Source organism: Eurytemora carolleeae, unplaced genomic scaffold (genome assembly GCF_000591075.1).
Source record: "Eurytemora carolleeae unplaced genomic scaffold, Eaff_2.0 scaffold1468, whole genome shotgun sequence".
NCBI classification, from domain to species: Eukaryota; Metazoa; Arthropoda; class Copepoda; order Calanoida; family Temoridae; genus Eurytemora; species Eurytemora carolleeae.
Genome location: NW_019397374.1, coordinates 38233 through 55518, shown reverse-complemented (window position 1 = coordinate 55518; position 17286 = coordinate 38233). Strand labels below are relative to the sequence as shown.

The following is a 17286-nucleotide window of genomic DNA, read 5'->3' as shown; positions in this document are numbered from 1 at the left end:
GGGGTTAAGGGGGGGGGGTATATTTGTTGACGATAAAAACGAATTCAAGATTATTGATAGTGTTTTTAAATTATTATTTGTTAAAATTAAATTAAACAATTAATGATTTCAATGAGAATTTAAACTCAGTTCTTAATCAAATTAGCACATATCCTTCGCTTAAAGCCTGCCAACTCATTATTTCTGGTGATATTAATATTGATCTCCTAAAAAGTGTCAACAAACTTCAAAATACTTTGATCTTTTACTAGAAAACAGTCTTTTCCATGTTATATCTAAACCAACCCGAATATCTCATTATAGCGCCACTTTGATTAATCATATTCTTGTTGAAGATTTAAATTCAAATTCGAAATCTGGAATATTTCTTTAACTTACTTCCTGCTTGGTAAAAGAAAGTGCATTTAATAATTTCAAAGATGAGAAAGTTCGGACTCGAGTCATACATGACAAAAGCAAGGAAAAGTTTAATAGTCTTTTAGGTTCTGAAAACTGGTCGGATATTTGAAATGAAAATCCTCCTGAAATAATATTTGCGCTATTTCTTAAAGATAGTTTCACTGTACTGTTGTGAGGAAGCGTTCCTGTTACCGAGAAAATTGAAACGATTAACAATTCTACGTTCTACCAGTGAATGAGCAGTGCACTGTTAAACTCTCGGGAAAGAAAACAAAACTTGTATACATGTAAGCGTATTCGTCCAACTTTACACAACATTCAGCTATTTAATAACTATTCAAACTCTTATAAATCACTCTGTAGAGCAGCTTCAACACAATATTACTCTTCTAAAATCGAAAAATTCAGAAATGATTCTAAAAAGACTTTGGAGGTTGTAAGACAGTAATAGAGGTTTTTGCCTCTGTGAAAGATAAATTTAATATTTCTATTTTTCTGCTAATGGAAGTATAAGGAAATTTTAAGATTGTACAGGGGTTTACATTTTTTTCGTGAAATTGGTACTAAATTAGCTGAAAACATTTCAAATTTCTCAAAATCTTATATACAGACTATTTAGGAAGAGAAATTGAAAACAATTTTGTCTTCAAAAGTATTACAATAGATGCAATTCTTGACATAGGAGGTAAACTCAAGACTAAGAACATTGTTGGTGAACAGCTGAAGGATGTTTTGCCATTATTAGCTGAAACAATTTTACATGTATTCAAAATGAGTTAAAAACAGCTTGTGTAATACCTATTTACAGATCTGACTCTGAATTTTCCCTTCAACAATTACAGGCCAAGAAGTCTTCTTCCAGCTTTAAGTAAACTTTTAGCGAAAATAGTTGGAAAGTAAATGTGTTGGTTTATTTAAAAAAATCTGATTTTGTAGGATTTACAGTTTGGATTTAGAAAGAACCATAATACGACTCAACCCTTTATTCATTTTCTAGGCAAGATTGATGCATTGAACAAAGAATTTAAATTGCAGTGTTTCTTGATCTAAAAAGGGCGTTGGGAGATTTCATAGAAAGACATGTCATAAATTTTCATAGATAAAACATCTTATAGAAAGACATTTCATAGATAAAACATCTTAAAGAAAGACATTTCATAGACGGACATTTCATAAGTAAGACATTTCATAGATAGGACACTTCAAAATAGGATATTTCATAGATAAGACATTTCGTACACAGAGAAGATTTTTTATTATGAAATTTTGTTTTCTTCGATTTTTCATAGAAGTTTGTTCGACTTGAACTTCAAGTTAGTTATGTATTCTTTTGTTAACAATAAACTTCCTTCTTGCTTTGAAAGTATATTTTTACAAAAATAACATTGTTTTATAGATTTGCAAAAAATCGTCCCCGCACAATCTTTCATCCTTTATTTTACCCAGTAAATGGAATTCCTTAACTCAAGATCTAAAAACTTTAACAAATAGAAATTCTCTAAAAAAATCCTCCAAGTGCCGACTACTTTAATTCCTATAAAAATATTTCTGGTAACAATATTGTGTGTCCTGATTGCCTGATTTCTTACCTTAATTCAATTTTTTGAATTCCCTCTTTTACTATCATAATTCTGTTTTCCAATTCCTCAACACTGAAAAATACAAAATGTAAATGTGATGAATAAATGGATTTCAAACAACTAGGCTTGGAACAAATTTTTAATAATTTTTAATACTAAACTAATTCTTGTATTTTAGTTCTTCACCGTTGTGAAAGATGAAAAATGACTACCATATCTTCTTTCAAACCGCAACGTTAGCTGCGCTGAGTTCACATTAAACATTAGCGTATAACACTCCCACTTTTCAGCAATTTAAACAATTTGACCTAAAAACATTCCCTATTCCTAGTTGCGCCTCAAATTTTTTATTGTAAAACGTCACCCTTACACCTTGATAAAAAAAAAACATTTATATGACAGATCTAATTTTCCCTAAATACCTGTTAAACATTTCTTTTTGATGCCGTTCCTTCTTTAACTGATTATATTCCTCTGTTGCTTTTTCTTGAAAAGAAAAATAATTTGAAAAAAATATTAATTGTTATGTTTTAATTGTTTATTCAGCGTCGCATTTAATAAACACTAACTGCAAGAATTTTTAGAACTAGGTATGTGAGTAGTTGGGACTAGGAGAAGTTCAACCAGCCAAACTCAGTTTGATCACTTTCCGTTATTAAGCAAATGCAACACAGTAACATAAAGTGAATAAGAGTAACCAGAAAAAAACGAACATTGGAAAAAATGATTATCTGCATTAAAAACATGTATCAATTACGAACCACTTAATAAACTGTAATTTGTAAATAAAAAATAAAAAATTACCAATTAATAAAACTTAATTATCCAGTTTTCCGAAAAATTGACTTGCCTAGCTTGTCCCTGCCAATGCTGAACAAGTTAGAAAGAACTTCTTGATTTATTTTCTTCTTTGCCACGTTGTTTCGTAACTCATCTGTCATTTTCTTAAATATAATGATATTTTGAAAAAAAAGGTTCGCGGATTTTCTTTTGGGCCATTGGAGTACCAAAAAAAATTACAAAAAAATCCATACAGGAGAATTGCACTAAAAAAGTACAATTTTTCTGTTGTTATTTTCACCAATAATAATAATACACCTACCTTCTCCTTAATGTGTTCTGTTCCAAGTCCGGGCCCCAGGACTTCAGAAAACTCCAGCAGGGTCAGCTGTAGTCTAATTTATCATTTTTTAAATTTATGTTTATATCTTATATATTACATACATAAAAGATGATTCGAGAAATTATATTTTTCTAAAGTTCAAAGTTATTCACCTCATTCTCATCTTTTCTCCACTGTATTATTCTTGGAAGTTTTAAAAAAAAATTTTATTAGATTTTTTTTTTATGAACAGTTTTAAACAACACAATGAAATTAACTCCCCCCCTCCCCCTTTTAACTAGAGAATATTGCACACACAAAAATCTTAAAAGTGTCCAATTGTAAAATTCTTTTTTTTATAAAAATTCACAATCTATAAAAATTTAAAAAATTTTATTATCTAAAAGAGGGACTTAAAAGCGTAATTTCAAGTGACCCTCCATGTATAGATGGCAATGTCCGATTTACAACGGTACCCTTAAAATCTTTATCTGATCAAGTATGAATTAGATATCCATGTTTTTTTTAACTGTCTATTTTGATTTTTGGTTTCTCTGCAAAGTGACTTGCGCCTTTCTAGCTTATAAGAAACAATTGAGAAATTACAAGAACTAAACTCTTTTTGAATCAGAAACTGACGTTATCTTCCGCATTTAAGATCTGCAGAAGGTTTCAAGAGTACAATTGGAAATCTTCCATTGCCGTCTTTGCTTCTTAAAGTTTCACCTCGCAGAATCAGTTTTATCCTTATTATCGTTAATCTGCTGCAACATTCGCTTTGGAGAATCTAAAAATACAGAAAATGCACCAAAATGAAGTTTTAATTAATCATGAAAAAAAATGTTTTCAGATAAACAATGATATTTTGAGTTTTTTGGAGGAAAAAAAAACCCAGCGTTAGCTGTTAAACGAGACTATTATTGCTAAGCTCTTTGCGATTAAGATTACAAAATGAAAAAAAAATTTAACTTTATGTCTTTAAAACTAATGGAAACAAAAATATTTTATAATACTATTGTTGTTTTAACATCTGAAATCACTATTTTTTTTTTAAACCTTCAACCTTTTTGATTTTCTTCAACCGATGTAAACATGCATTTACTTACATAGCAAACAAATGTATGTAAAAAAAGCGTGAAACCCAGCTGTTGAGGGCAAAAATATTCATCTAAAGAATATGATTTCATAGGTAGAATAAATTTTTAATCAGAAGAAATAAGAAAAGAAATAAGTAACATTTATTATTCTGATCGTTCGTGTCTTAAATAGATCACAACTGCTCGTTTAACCGCTACCACTGAGTTTTTTTCTCCAAGGTAATTGTTAGATAAGCCATGAGTTTTACATTTGGTTAAAATGTTTCGGTGTAATATGGACCAGAGTTCCAGCCATAATATTTGTTCCAAATGAATTCTACAATTTCCGAAACTTTAGATTGCAATGACGGAAATTAAAAAAAAATGGCCGGACATTTACTCAAAAGAAACCTTTGTTCCTATAAAAAGTGAATGTGGGAATAAGAAGCCGATATAGATTTTATAACTTTAACATATAAATATCGTATCGCAAACCCTCCCTTACCCCTTACCAATTTTTCTGGAACTCTCAAAGAGTTGTTGGATCACACTGTTTTTAGGTTCCTCAATATTATGGAGAACCTTAACAAAGAATTAAAATCACTATAAAATAAACAGTAGATGAAGCGAGTGAACAGTGGATAAAGAGAGTACACAAAGGAAAAGTAGAGTAAACAGTAGATAAATAGAGTAAACAAAGGGCAAGTAGAGTAAACAGTGGATAAAGATAGTAAACAAAGAGCAAGTAGAGTAAACAGTGGATAAAGATAGTAAACAAAGAGCAAGTAGAGTAAACAGTGGATAAAGAGAGTAAACAAAGGGCAAGTAGAGTAAACAGTGGATAAATAGAGTAAACAAAGAGCAAGTAGAGTAAACAGTGGATAAAGCAATAACACAAAAGCCTTATAATTGTCTAAACTAAAAGATTCGTAAACTTACCTTATACTGTCGTATAGCATAGTTCTGATAAAATCATATTTTTTCATTCATTGGATTTAATAATTGTGACGTTTTTGGTATTTAAAACAATTCAGTACTGCAAATAAACGCAATTGGGAATAATGAAACATTGTTGATTGTCGTCTTCCTTAAGAAATGTTTTAAAGCGAAAAATTTTACCTAAACAAAAAGATTTATTATTCCCTTTTCAGACAAAAATTGTATGTCCTTTCATAAAAGAAATATTGTATATACTTCGTAGAAAAAGTTATCCGAACCTTTTCATTTCTAAAAAAACAATTCGCAAAAAATTCACAAAAAAATGTATTTCCCTTGTTTCTTTCTTCTCGTTCAGCTCTCGTTTCCAAAGCCTGAAAGCAAAAATAGGGATACACATTTTCTATAAAAATCACCCCGCCCCTCAAAACTCGCACTTTATAAATTTCACAAAGTAAATTTGTATTGCTATTATTTGGAGAAAAATTAGTTCTCCCAAAAAAATAATTTCATTTTAGGGATAGAAGAAAAGTAAATGATAAGTTCCGATTTACTTTAAAAAAAAAAACTTAACTTTATATTTGATGTATTTACAATGGTTTTATTATTGGTTCCTTATTAAATCAATTATTAAGTAAAGCACAGTAGCTGTGTCTCATGTTTATTGGACTACAGTGCAAGGTTATAATGCAAGGAAGGTTATTCCAGAGGTGTATGCACCTTTGTACTGGAGTGTACTGTCTCTGGGGTGTAATGTAAACACAAGTCATAGGAAACTATTATGTGAATTATCAAAATGATCAAATTTTAATGCTTTTATAACCTCCTCGGATACTAAACGAACACTGATGCATCTATTCTTGTTTACAAATTCCGCTCCAGAGAGAACTAGTTTAAATACGTCGACAGAGTATACGCAACTCCAAATAAATTTCATTGAATTACAACCTTGCTACAGTGATAATCGGAAAAAAAGTCGTCTTCCTTGTCCAGAGTTTTCTGGTTATCACTGTATGTAAGTAAAGTCATCGTCTAAAAGTCGTCGTCCTATTCCAGAGTTTTCAGATTCACATGTTGCAAGTTTGTCAAAAGTTACTCTATCTGTAATGGAAGTTGCAAGGAATAATTCTAAAAACTCAAACATAACATGATATGATAAAAAAACAAGGCTAAATCGTTTACAGTGATAAAATAATCTGTATTGACTTTTCTAATATAACTGAGAACTCTTTGAAGAAGCTGTATCGCTATTTTTGATATTATAAAAGTTTTGTTTGATACTATCATAATCAGTAGACTTTTTTATTTTACTAATAAAAAGAATGATTGGGGGTGTTAAATAATCCAATCCTTTGTTTTAGTTTAACTATGATTTCCGAATCTTGACTTTGGCGGATTTTTTACTGAACTACTCAATATGATAATTATAGACAGGATCACAACAACAACAGCGCTGTAATTTGTGCATTATACTTCGTGTACTTTAGGTGTTTTATATAAGACAAATTTGTTTTGAAAATAATCTCCTTTAAAATTTCTAAAAATGCTGTGAATATTATACTGACCTGATGAGGTTCTAGATTGCTTGGGCATTTCATTTCAGGTAGCACAGATACAATTCTTTCAGTCAAACCAATTTTTCGACCAATCGACGCATTTTCCTGAGCAATTAAAAACTTAAAGGGACTGTCAACGCAATTTTAAGCAACCCTTCATTTTACACCAACACCTTGGAAACCTTAATCTGACTCGAAATGTGTTTATTATTTGATAATTTCTCCATTGTTTCTGTAACGTGCAAGTCACATTCTAGAGAATCACCAACTAAAAAATCCGTGTTAAAGAAATAAATATTGATATCTAATTCATACTTGATCAGACAAAGGACATTCCATTCTATCTCTTTGGAAGGGTCAATTGAAATTAACTTAACAGTCCCTTTAAGCGACATAATCATGCGCTATTAGAGGGAAAGGAGGAAAGCTTTCCTCTCAAACCTTTGATGGATATTTTATTTTCAACCAAGAAAAAAATTTACCAACAGGAAATGGGAGGGGGCTCACCCCTTCAACCCGTCTCATAACACCTTATGACATGAGTACGGAGATTATATATAAAATGGTTGATTGAAATACTTTGACATTAAAATTGATATACCGCCTTCATAAGACTGTCGGAAGTAAATTATTGAATGGAGTAATGTCCGATTCACAACGGTTTGGCTGCTCAAAGATGAATGAGATATACTTATTGTTCTCAATGAAAAGTATTCATTTTTAATTGCGGCCAATGAAAACAAATCAATTGCAGATATATGCAGCAGAGGCAATGGAGGAAATTGAGAGAAATTATATATTTTAGAAAGGAAAAAACGACGATAAAAATTCCTTATTGTTAATCCCATACAGGGTTAAAAAGACCACAGGGTACCATTTAGAATCGAGCGTATAACACTTAAAATTTTAGGCACTTGAAATTAGGTCTTCTCTCAGGACTCGAGAGTATCAATATGGAGGGGGGGGGGGGGGGGGGCAAAACAGCATCAGTCCCCCTTATGTTTAAAGGAAATATATAGTTCCTACTTGATAGAAAAGATCAACATCTATATCTACAGAACAGTTTTGGATACACCAGGTCATTCCACCAACAACCTGTAATCAAAAATAATATTTTTTCTTTAAATATAAGAATACTAGGCTTCCATTCAATTTCAATTGTGAACATTTTCTCTTTGTATACATTGTAAAACAATAACAAAAAAGTTCGCAGATTTTATTAAACAAATTTGTGAATTTTTAAAATTTAATGAAAATCGAATTTTGTTGGAGGCCAACTTTTGAATGACATCAAAGCCCAGCATTTTAGCCACGCCAGTTTATTTATCTTTTTTTTTAAAAATTTTGTGGCTTGAAAAAAGCGTCATTTTTTAGTACTCTGTGTAGATACTAGAATAAAGATGAGAAATAAGAAATGTAATTTCAAATTTTAAAACCGGAATTTTTTTTCTTCTTTACCTTGTCAAAGGCTGTAAGCCCTGATATTCTGGCTCTAAAGTATCCTGCGGCAACCAATAGATCACAAATCGCCTGCAGGTATATTAGGGTTTCCAGTCGTAATTACGTTACGCGTAACACTTTCTTTCATTCACGCAGGAGCATTACGCGTAATTACGCGTTTATTACGTTATCGAAAGAAAGTCTAGTTTCGCGTAATTAATGCGTAATTACGTGAAATTAAAATGGTTAATAGAAATGGTTAATAACTTATTTGAGCTACAGGGCTAAAACTTGTATATTTGAAAAGCCCTTTAAAAATGAATATAATGACATGTGTCACATGTTAATTTATATTTTAAGAAAAGATTATTTCCCAATGACAACTAACTATGACACAACTGCCATGGACAGCCTTTGTTTGTTTGTATACACTAAACGTCAAAACGGCTGAACAATTCCGTAATCTATATATAAATTTGGCTTGTCTGTCAGTTTGGGTGTCTGTTTGTTTGTATCCAATAAACGTCAAAACGGCTGAACTGATCGGGCCCAAATTTTTTGTGGGACCTCACGTAAAAAATAAAAATGATAAAAAATAAAAAATGTGTTTTAAAGGTTTTTAATTATGTTTAAAAAAAATTAAATTCTTTAAAATCCGCAAATTTTTTTTTTAAATTCGCAAATTTTTTTTTCCTGCTTGAAAATGTAAACAAAAAGAACATGTTCACAATTTAAATAGATGATGGGCGCGAAGCGCCCTAAAAGCCTAGTCTATCTATATATTTAAATTTGGCTTGTCTGTCTGTTTATTTGTATCCAATAAACGTCAAAACGGCTGAACCGATCGGGCCCAATTTTTTTGTGGGACATCACGTGATCACAGGGAAGGTTTGTGAATGATAAAAATTTTAAAAAATGTGTTTTAAACGTTTCTAATTTTGTAAAAAAATTTAAATTCTTGAAAATCATGCGAACTGTTTTTTTAACGCAAAATTTTTTCTTCTATGTTTTAAAATGTAAACAAAAAAGAACATGTTCACAATTTTAATAGAAGATGGGCGCGAAGCGCCTTAATAGCATAGTAAGAAGGGCGCGAAGCGCATTGAATTTCTAGTACATATTAATTCTCAGAGATAATTATAGCGGGAAAGTATGTGTAAGGATATGCCCGCTACAACCATGTCAAACACATTTTGACGATTTTATTGACATTTTTTTCAAACAAGGTGGAGGAAGGTAAACTTGAGAAAGTAGGTTGAAATATTAACAAGTCGTCGAAAATTGAAAATTGCATACATGTAATTATTGCAAAATTTCGAAAAAATTACTTTGTAGAAATTTCGCGAAATTGAAGTTTCGCTAATTACGCGTAATTAATACAAAATTTCGCGAAATTACCTCGTAAAAATTACGCAAAATTACGCCGTAATTATCGTTTCGCTTATTACGCGTAATCATTACAAAAGTTCGCGAAATTACGTTGTAGAAATTACGCGAAATTACGCCGTAATTTCGCGAAATGAAAATTACTAAGCGTAACTGCACGTAATTAAGCGTAAGAGAAAAATCTATTACATTGGAAACCCTAGATAAGATATACAGATAGATATGTTGATATTTAGTTAACTGCAATATTAACAAATTTCCTAATATATCTCCGTCAATTATAAAGTTGTAAAATGGTAGACCGCATTTTGGAAATCCCACGACTATTAGTTTTCGGTGTTAAATGGTTTAAGTGTGATACTACAAAAGTATATTTACGCAATAATCCCGCTTGGAACAAAGATGATATAGACGTCCTCATTTAATTCCCATGTTTATTAGGACACACTGTATGTTTGCGCGAAGCGCCACAATTTAAGTGGTAAAAAATTGGGGGAAAGTGACTATTTCATTAGGGGATATTAGAGGATAATGGATAAACTTTTGGATAAAAAGTTTCAAAAGGAGTAATAAAAACTTCCAGTTAATGTTACATTTTTTTATCCATATCATTATAATAATCAAACTTTAAATCACATACCTGAAGTTTTAACTTTTGATCCGCATCTAGTTCTTCACTTCCTTCCATCCTTTCTTTCAAAAAATACCAAAATTTTCTTTAGACAATAGAAATGAATATACCGAAATGTGCGAATATATAAGGCCATAATTGAATACTTTCCTAATTTGGTTTGCTTTCTCACGAAAGCAATTTTGTTGATTCCTTCAACCCTATCCCGTTTGGGGGGGGGAGGGGGTTTCCACCCCCCGTGTTTTCATAATAAAATAGTTACAAACAAATTTTGCTAAAATTTTTTTTTTGATTCATAGGGCAGGGTGGAGGAAGGTCAAACGGCGGGTTGGCGTTTCAAAAAAAATAGAAATGGTTAATAACTTATTTGAGCTACAGGGCTAAAACTTATATATTTGAAAAGCCCTTTAAAAATGGATATAATGACATGTGTCACATGTTAATTTATATTTTAAGAAAAGATTATTTCCCAATGACAACTAACTATGACACAACTGCTGGACAGCCTTTGTTTGTTTGTTTGTATACACTAAACGTCAAAACGGCTGAACCGATCGGGACCAAATTTTGTGTGGGACCCTGCATGACCCCAGGGAAATGTTTATAGATGCTCAAAATTACAAAAGCTTTATGTTTTAGTGAAATTTCAAAATCCGCGAAAAAATATTTGAAAATCCGCGAACTTTTTTTGTTGTTATTGTTTTATACTGTATTAATTGAAGATGCTCACAGATAGAGCCACAGTTAAAAGTTAATATGGAGGATCATAAATAGAGGATTAAGCCTAGTCTGTAATGTTTAAATATATAATGTCAAACTTTAAATATAACTATCGTTCTGAAAACTTAAAATATATAAATTCGATAATATTTTGTGGTCAACTTTAAGTGCTTATCATTTAAAGCAAATTTATGAAAATCTAAAAACTTCAAATATTTAACAAAATAAACTAAAATAAAAAATAAGATTTTCTTGTCTGTTTGTTTGTTTGTCCGTTGGTATTACATGACCCCAGGGAAGGTTAGTGGAGCATCATAATGGGGGAAGAAATTTTGGAAAATAGTTAAAATTTTTCTTCTTTTTGAAAATGCGCCAATTCAAAACAAAGAACCGCCAAAATTTGAAATGATTTAAAATGGCCGACAGAGCAATGTACTATTACTCCGTTAAAATTATTTACAAGTCCAGTAAAATATAAAACCTGGGCCAATTTTGCTTTTACTTCCCCTTTTGTAGAAATTATTTGAAGATTTTATTCCTTAATGGGACATTATTTTTAATTATTAAAAATATATAACTCAAAATTCCAATATGCCTAATGCATTTCTTTATCTCCAAAAATACTAAATACTGATTACTAACCCTTTCAGATGAAAAAAAAAATTTATCTTGATAATCTCAATTAAACATAACATCTGAATTACAAAATATAATACATAAATAAATGACCATTTAACAAGATAAAGTAAACTCGCAAGTTTAAAGTCAAAAAAAGTGTTAAATTTTGAACTGGTTGAGACAAAAAATTGTATTGTAGGGTCAATAAGATGGTTCACTTTTTAAGTACTTTTAATGGGTTTTGAAACTTTAAGACACCACAACAATCTCAGAAGGTTCCAACTTTGCAAAAACTATTTTTTTATTTTTGGAAAGGAATTGAGTCTTTGCCACAAACTCTGATTTTCTAATCACTATATCTTTGGAACAAAATGTTGCAGACCTTAGATATTTCAAACTATGAATTCTGTTAGATCAAGTAATCTGAGTTTGAAATAACAAAGGTTTACAACATCGAGTTCTAAAGATATTGTGGTTTAAATATTTGATGTTGTTCCAAAGACTCAATTCCTTTATACCCAAAGAGATATTATAAGAAGAAGAAAAAAATTAGTTAAAAACTAAAAAATATGTAAAACTTGCAATAAAATTTAATAAAAAAATATAAATCTAACACATATGTATATAAACATGCGTTGAAAGGTTTAAAAAAAGTAAATGATAACGCATTTTCTAATCTTGCATCTATAAATCCGAAGCAGATTTTGACAACTGTTTAAGATAATAAAAAGATGACATTCGATGAAGAAAATTGTTCATATTTTGACTTGTCGTATTCCCAATATCCAGGAATCTAAGTGTACTTCCACAAAGCTGTAGTATCTCCAGCAGTCCTTTGTTTGTAAGTTGTTCACAATATCTCATGTTCAGGTTCTCTAAACAAGGCAGGGTTCCCATGTATTCAGACAGATTCTCTCCAACTATATTATATCCAGGGAACTAAGTGTACTTACACAAAGCTGTAGTATCTTCAGCAGTCCTTTGTTTGTAAGTTGTCTACAGTATCTCATGTTCAGTTTCTCTAAACAAGGCAGGGTTCCCTTATATTCAGACAGATTCTCTCCAGTTATATTTGTACTTGATATATCCAGGGATCTAAGTGTACTTCCACAAAGCTGAAGTATTTGTAGTAATCCTTTGTTTGTAAGTTGTTCACAGATACTCATGTTCAGGTTCTCTAAACAAGGCAGGGTTCTCTTGTATTCAGACAAATTCTCTCCAGTTATATTTGTTCCTGATATATCCAGGGATCTAAGTGTACTTCCACAAAGCTGTAGTATCTGCAGAAGTCCTTTGTTTGTGAGTTTATTACAGTCACTCATGTCCAGGTTCTCTAAACAAGGCAGGGTTCCCTTGTATTCAGACAGATTGTCTCCAGTTACATTTGTTCCTGATGTATCCAGGGATCTAAGTGTACTTCCACAAAGCTGTAGTATCTGCAATAGTCCTTTGTGTGTGAGTTGATTACAGCCCCACAGGTCCAGGTTCTCTAAACAAGGCAGGGTTCCCTTGTATTCAGACAGATTCTCTCCAGTTATATTTGTACTTGATATATCCAGGGATCTTGGTGTACTTCCACAAAGCTGTAGTATCTGAAGTAGTCCTTTGTTTGTGAGTTGTTTACAGATACTCATGTTCAGGTTCTCTAAAATAAGCAGGGTTCCCTTGTATTCAGACAGATTTTCTCCAGCTATATGTGTTCCCTCTATATCCAGGGATCTAAGTGTGCTTCCACAAAGCTGTAGCATCTGCAGAAGTCCTTTATTAGTAAGTTGTTCACAGTATCTCATGTTCAGGTTCTCTAAACAATGAATAGTTCCCTTGTATTCAGAAAGATTTTCTCCTGTTACTTCTGTTCCTGATATATCCAGGAATCTAAGTGTACTTCCACAAAGCTGAAGTATCTGCAGAAGTCCTTTATTTGTGAGTTGATTACATTCACTCATGTTCAGGTTCTCTAAACAAGAAAGGGTTCCCTTGTATTCAGACAGATTTTCTCCCATTACTTTTATTCCTGATATATCCAGGGATCTAAGTGTACTTTCATAAAGCTGAAGTATCAGTAGCAGTCCTTTATCCGTGAGTTGTTCACAGCCTCTTAATTTCAGGTTCTCTAAACAAGGCAGGGTTCCCTTGTATTTAATCAATATTTCACCAGTAATATTCGAATTCTCCAAGGTCAGAGTTTTAAGGGTACTCCCACACTGTTCCAATATTTGTAGAAACCAGTCATTATTCAGACCCTCATTCAGAGTTTTATTACAAGTCAGCTGTAGAGTTTGGAGTTGTTTTGAAACTATGTTGACATTTATTCCAGAAATAAATTCAATGCTTCTTTCTATAATCAAGGTAGACAAGGATGGAAGGGAGAATATTTCATTCAATCCAGTTGAAGGCAATTTACTATTTTGCCAGGATTCTTTTCCAAGTTGAAACATGAGAATTTCAGGATGTTTCTTCACAAGATACTCAACACCATCATCTCTAGCATCTTCTGCTTCAAATCCTGGAAATATGAAATAGAAAGTAATTTATTTATAAAAATATAACAAAAACACAAAATTAGATGTTTTAGAAGGAGATATTTATAAACATCTAATAACAGAGGTTGTGGGAATGAGTCCCCCCAATTCTAATAGAGTCTCATTTTAAATTAAATGCTGGTGGATTATTTACATCTTTCAACAATAAACGTACAGCTATTAGCTAATTAAAATGTGAATTGTAGATTTTTACAAATATTGAAAAATTGGTAAATTAATTAGCATTTTTTAGCAATTAGGGTGGTGGGCAAAATTTAAACTGTAAATTCAGAACATTTGACATCTTGGATATCAGGCATAAATAGGGCTGGGCAACTTCCATTAATGTGACGGAGGTTTTAGAAAACTAACGGAAGAGTCTGCTAACGAACGGCAAACACCGTTAATTTTTAAATCTTTAACAAAACTAATTAGCCATTTTTTCCAAATAACATTTGAAACAAACAGAAAACTGATGTGTTTTAAAAAATGGCGAATTTCGTTCTTTTTTCCGCTCAAAATTGCATGAAACTTATGAAAAAAAAATTTTAAACTGAATTTTTAGGTTGTTGAATGTCTTCTTTTGTTTCTTTTGAAATGCACAGACTGGCCTTTTACTGTCCCGTAGCCTACCCTATGCATGTTTAGGGTTAAAAAATTTTAATAAAACTTACAACATTACAAAATTGTTTTTTTTTGTTTGGGTTCAAAACGTTGCAATATTTTTTCTGAATTCTAAATTCGACATAATATAAGGAAAACAATTGTTTAGCATAAAAACATTTTGGAATTAGTAAAACTTCAAATTTTTTGGAACCATTTTATAAAAGTTTGAAAAACGAAACAAGTTAATTGTCATTATTTGGAAAATGCGCTATTCATGCATGGTTCAGAAACAAACGGCTGATGGTTTGAAAATATGGCAAATTATTCAAGGATTATCTTTTTCATAAATAGCTTACAAACGATGTCATTTAGTGAATTGGCCAACCTATGAATTTTGAATATTTTGGAGTATTAGCAAACCATTACCGCCGTTAATACTACAAAAAACTGTTAACGGCTTGCGCCGTTATTAATTTTAAAAATCGATAGCGAGTTTTTTTGGCACTTCACTCAACTTCTAATAAAAAATTTTAAAATTGAAGAAAAAACCGTTGTTGAAATATTTCCATTTATGCAGTTAATAAAATTGAGTTAATGGCAACTAAATAAACGGAAAATACCTTTAACTAAACCAAATTTAAAATTAACGGCTATACATGAAATTCCTTTTTTTAACGGTTCCAACTAATGAAACGGCTAAAAAAATTTGACCGAGTCCAGTCCTAGGCATACATATGAGATACCTTAAATGTGCACACTACACATTCAGTCCAATGACCTTGTAAGTACTGCCTTATCTTAACTTCTAACAAAACTAGCATTAAAAACATGTTTCTAAAAATCATATTTTAAATTATTGGTGTTTTATGCCAAAAATAGTAAAAACAGTTTTAAAACAAAAAAATCAACTTGAGTCATGTTTTAAAAATGCGCAAAAAAATATTCGAAAATCCGTGAACTTTTTGTTTTGTTTTATTTTGTACAAAGAGAAGATGCTCACAGATAAAGCCACAATTAAAAGTTAAAATAAAAGATGGACGCAAAGCTTCCTTTAAGTCTAGTAAACTAATATCTCCAATGTTTTTCACTCTTCACTCTTCAGTTAAAGATTTGAAAAGTGTGAAAGCTGAGTTCTGGGGGGATTGTGGGCCCCACTTTACAGGTCTAGGTGGGGAACACTGCCCCCTCCTGGGTACGCCCTTGGAACTTAAAAACAGGTAAAATATATTTATTTCAATGTATCAATTACCTAAAACTGTTTCAACTTCATCAGCAAACTTGATGAGCTGATCTGTTGTAAACTCGGTAGAAAACCTCCAGTAATGAACAAGTTTTTCCCCACATCCTTCAACCCTGTTCTTGAGAGTAGAGGACACTCCCCTCAGCATCTTCTTACTTCTGTAATCCAGGAACTGCAAAATATTAATGTTAATTTAGGATTATCATAATTTTGGAAGAAAAAGAAATATATTTGACAATCTAAAAAATAAGAATATCTCTGACATCATCATAGATGTCACTTTAAAAATGAAGGCCTCCAGAAAACTATGCCTACAGTCCCTTTAAATCAATCAAAGTTTGAAAAGTCTGTACCTGAAGAATATGCCTGATTATTTCAGGACACATATTGTCCAGTGTTAGTACACTCAACAGAGGGAGAAGAGAAGTAATAATTCTTCCATTATCTCTGATTCCTTTAGGTTTACACCTACTAGCTATCCCCTCTTCTTTATCCATGGTTGTCCTGAAGTAATAACATATTTATTTATTTATTACAAAGAGCACTTTCTTTTTGGCTCACATTCTTTTTAATGTAACTTTTGTTTCTACCATGTGCAATAAAAAGAAGAATATAAATTATTTGTAAGAATTTGCACCTCTATTTCTTAAGAGTTAAGCATTATTCAAAAATCTTCAAGTTTGCTTTGGTATTTAACAATTTAATTTGCAGAGCATTATGCAAAAATGCACAAGTTAGCTATGATATTCCGCAAACTTTTTGTTGCATTTAGTGCAAAAATTGATTTTTCGGAAACAAACACAAAAAATGAGAAATTCCAAAAAAAAAATCCAAGCATATTTAAAGTTGAAGCTGTAACAAAATTTTGCTAAAAAACTTTAACTGCGAGGAAATCTGTTTTCATGCAGTTTGTACTCGGATTTGCGTCAATTTGAACATTTTTTACACACATTTTCTAAGTGCAATATTTGCGCATTTTTTTTTCGTAGAATTAAATCATTATATAATTTTGTTCGCGGAATTTAAACATTTTTTATCCCAGAATTTCACAAAAAAAAAGCGGAAATTTGCGCGGTTTTTTACAACAGGAATGCACAAAAATGCAGAATATGCGGTGGAACAAAAAATATTTGTGCATAATGCAGTTTTTTGCAAAACATTTTGTTTTATTTGACAGAAAACAATACTTCAAGAATAATATCAAAGTTTAACAAATAAGGAAAGTACATTGAAATAAAACTTACGTAACTTTGTGATCTGGGAAATACTATAATGTACACAAATTTATTATTTTACCAGTTAAACCATTTTTGTCTGAAATAAAAAATATTTGTAATAAATAAAATTATAGGTTAAAAAATATACAAAGCATTTATTTTTTGCGTCAATCAAATATTAAAACATTTTTAATGTTTAATAATGGAGCCTCAAACAAAATAAAAAATAACTAATAAAAATATATTCTAATGTGACT

General features: G+C 31.1%; 2 protein-coding genes across 3 annotated transcripts; both read right to left on the bottom strand.

Moving 5' to 3' along the window:
• Nucleotides 1-2345: 2345 nt before the first annotated feature.
• On the bottom strand, nt 2346-11802 carry LOC111713849 (coiled-coil domain-containing protein 93). Its single transcript, XM_023488808.1, has 9 exons — nt 10116-11802; nt 8108-8179; nt 7676-7744; nt 6659-6754; nt 5097-5120; nt 4670-4739; nt 3808-3868; nt 3082-3154; nt 2346-2351 (listed from the first exon to the last, which is right to left on the bottom strand). Exons 1-9 carry the CDS (start codon nt 10161-10163, stop codon nt 2346-2348), a joined length of 519 nt encoding a protein of 172 aa, XP_023344576.1. The 5' UTR covers nt 10164-11802.
• A 214-nt stretch (nt 11803-12016) lies between these two features.
• Nucleotides 12017-17137, bottom strand: LOC111713850 (F-box/LRR-repeat protein 4-like). Of its 2 annotated transcripts, none has more exons than XM_023488809.1 (4): nt 17057-17137; nt 16166-16316; nt 15822-15984; nt 12017-13950 (listed from the first exon to the last, which is right to left on the bottom strand). In XM_023488809.1, the coding sequence occupies exons 2-4, from the start codon at nt 16307-16309 to the stop codon at nt 12365-12367; spliced, it is 1893 nt and encodes a 630-aa protein (XP_023344577.1). In that variant the 5' UTR covers nt 16310-16316; nt 17057-17137; the 3' UTR covers nt 12017-12364. The 2 variants fall into 2 exon arrangements, with proteins under 2 accessions (XP_023344577.1, XP_023344578.1); XM_023488810.1 differs by having other exon boundaries at nt 17061-17128.
• Nucleotides 17138-17286: the final 149 nt, after the last annotated feature.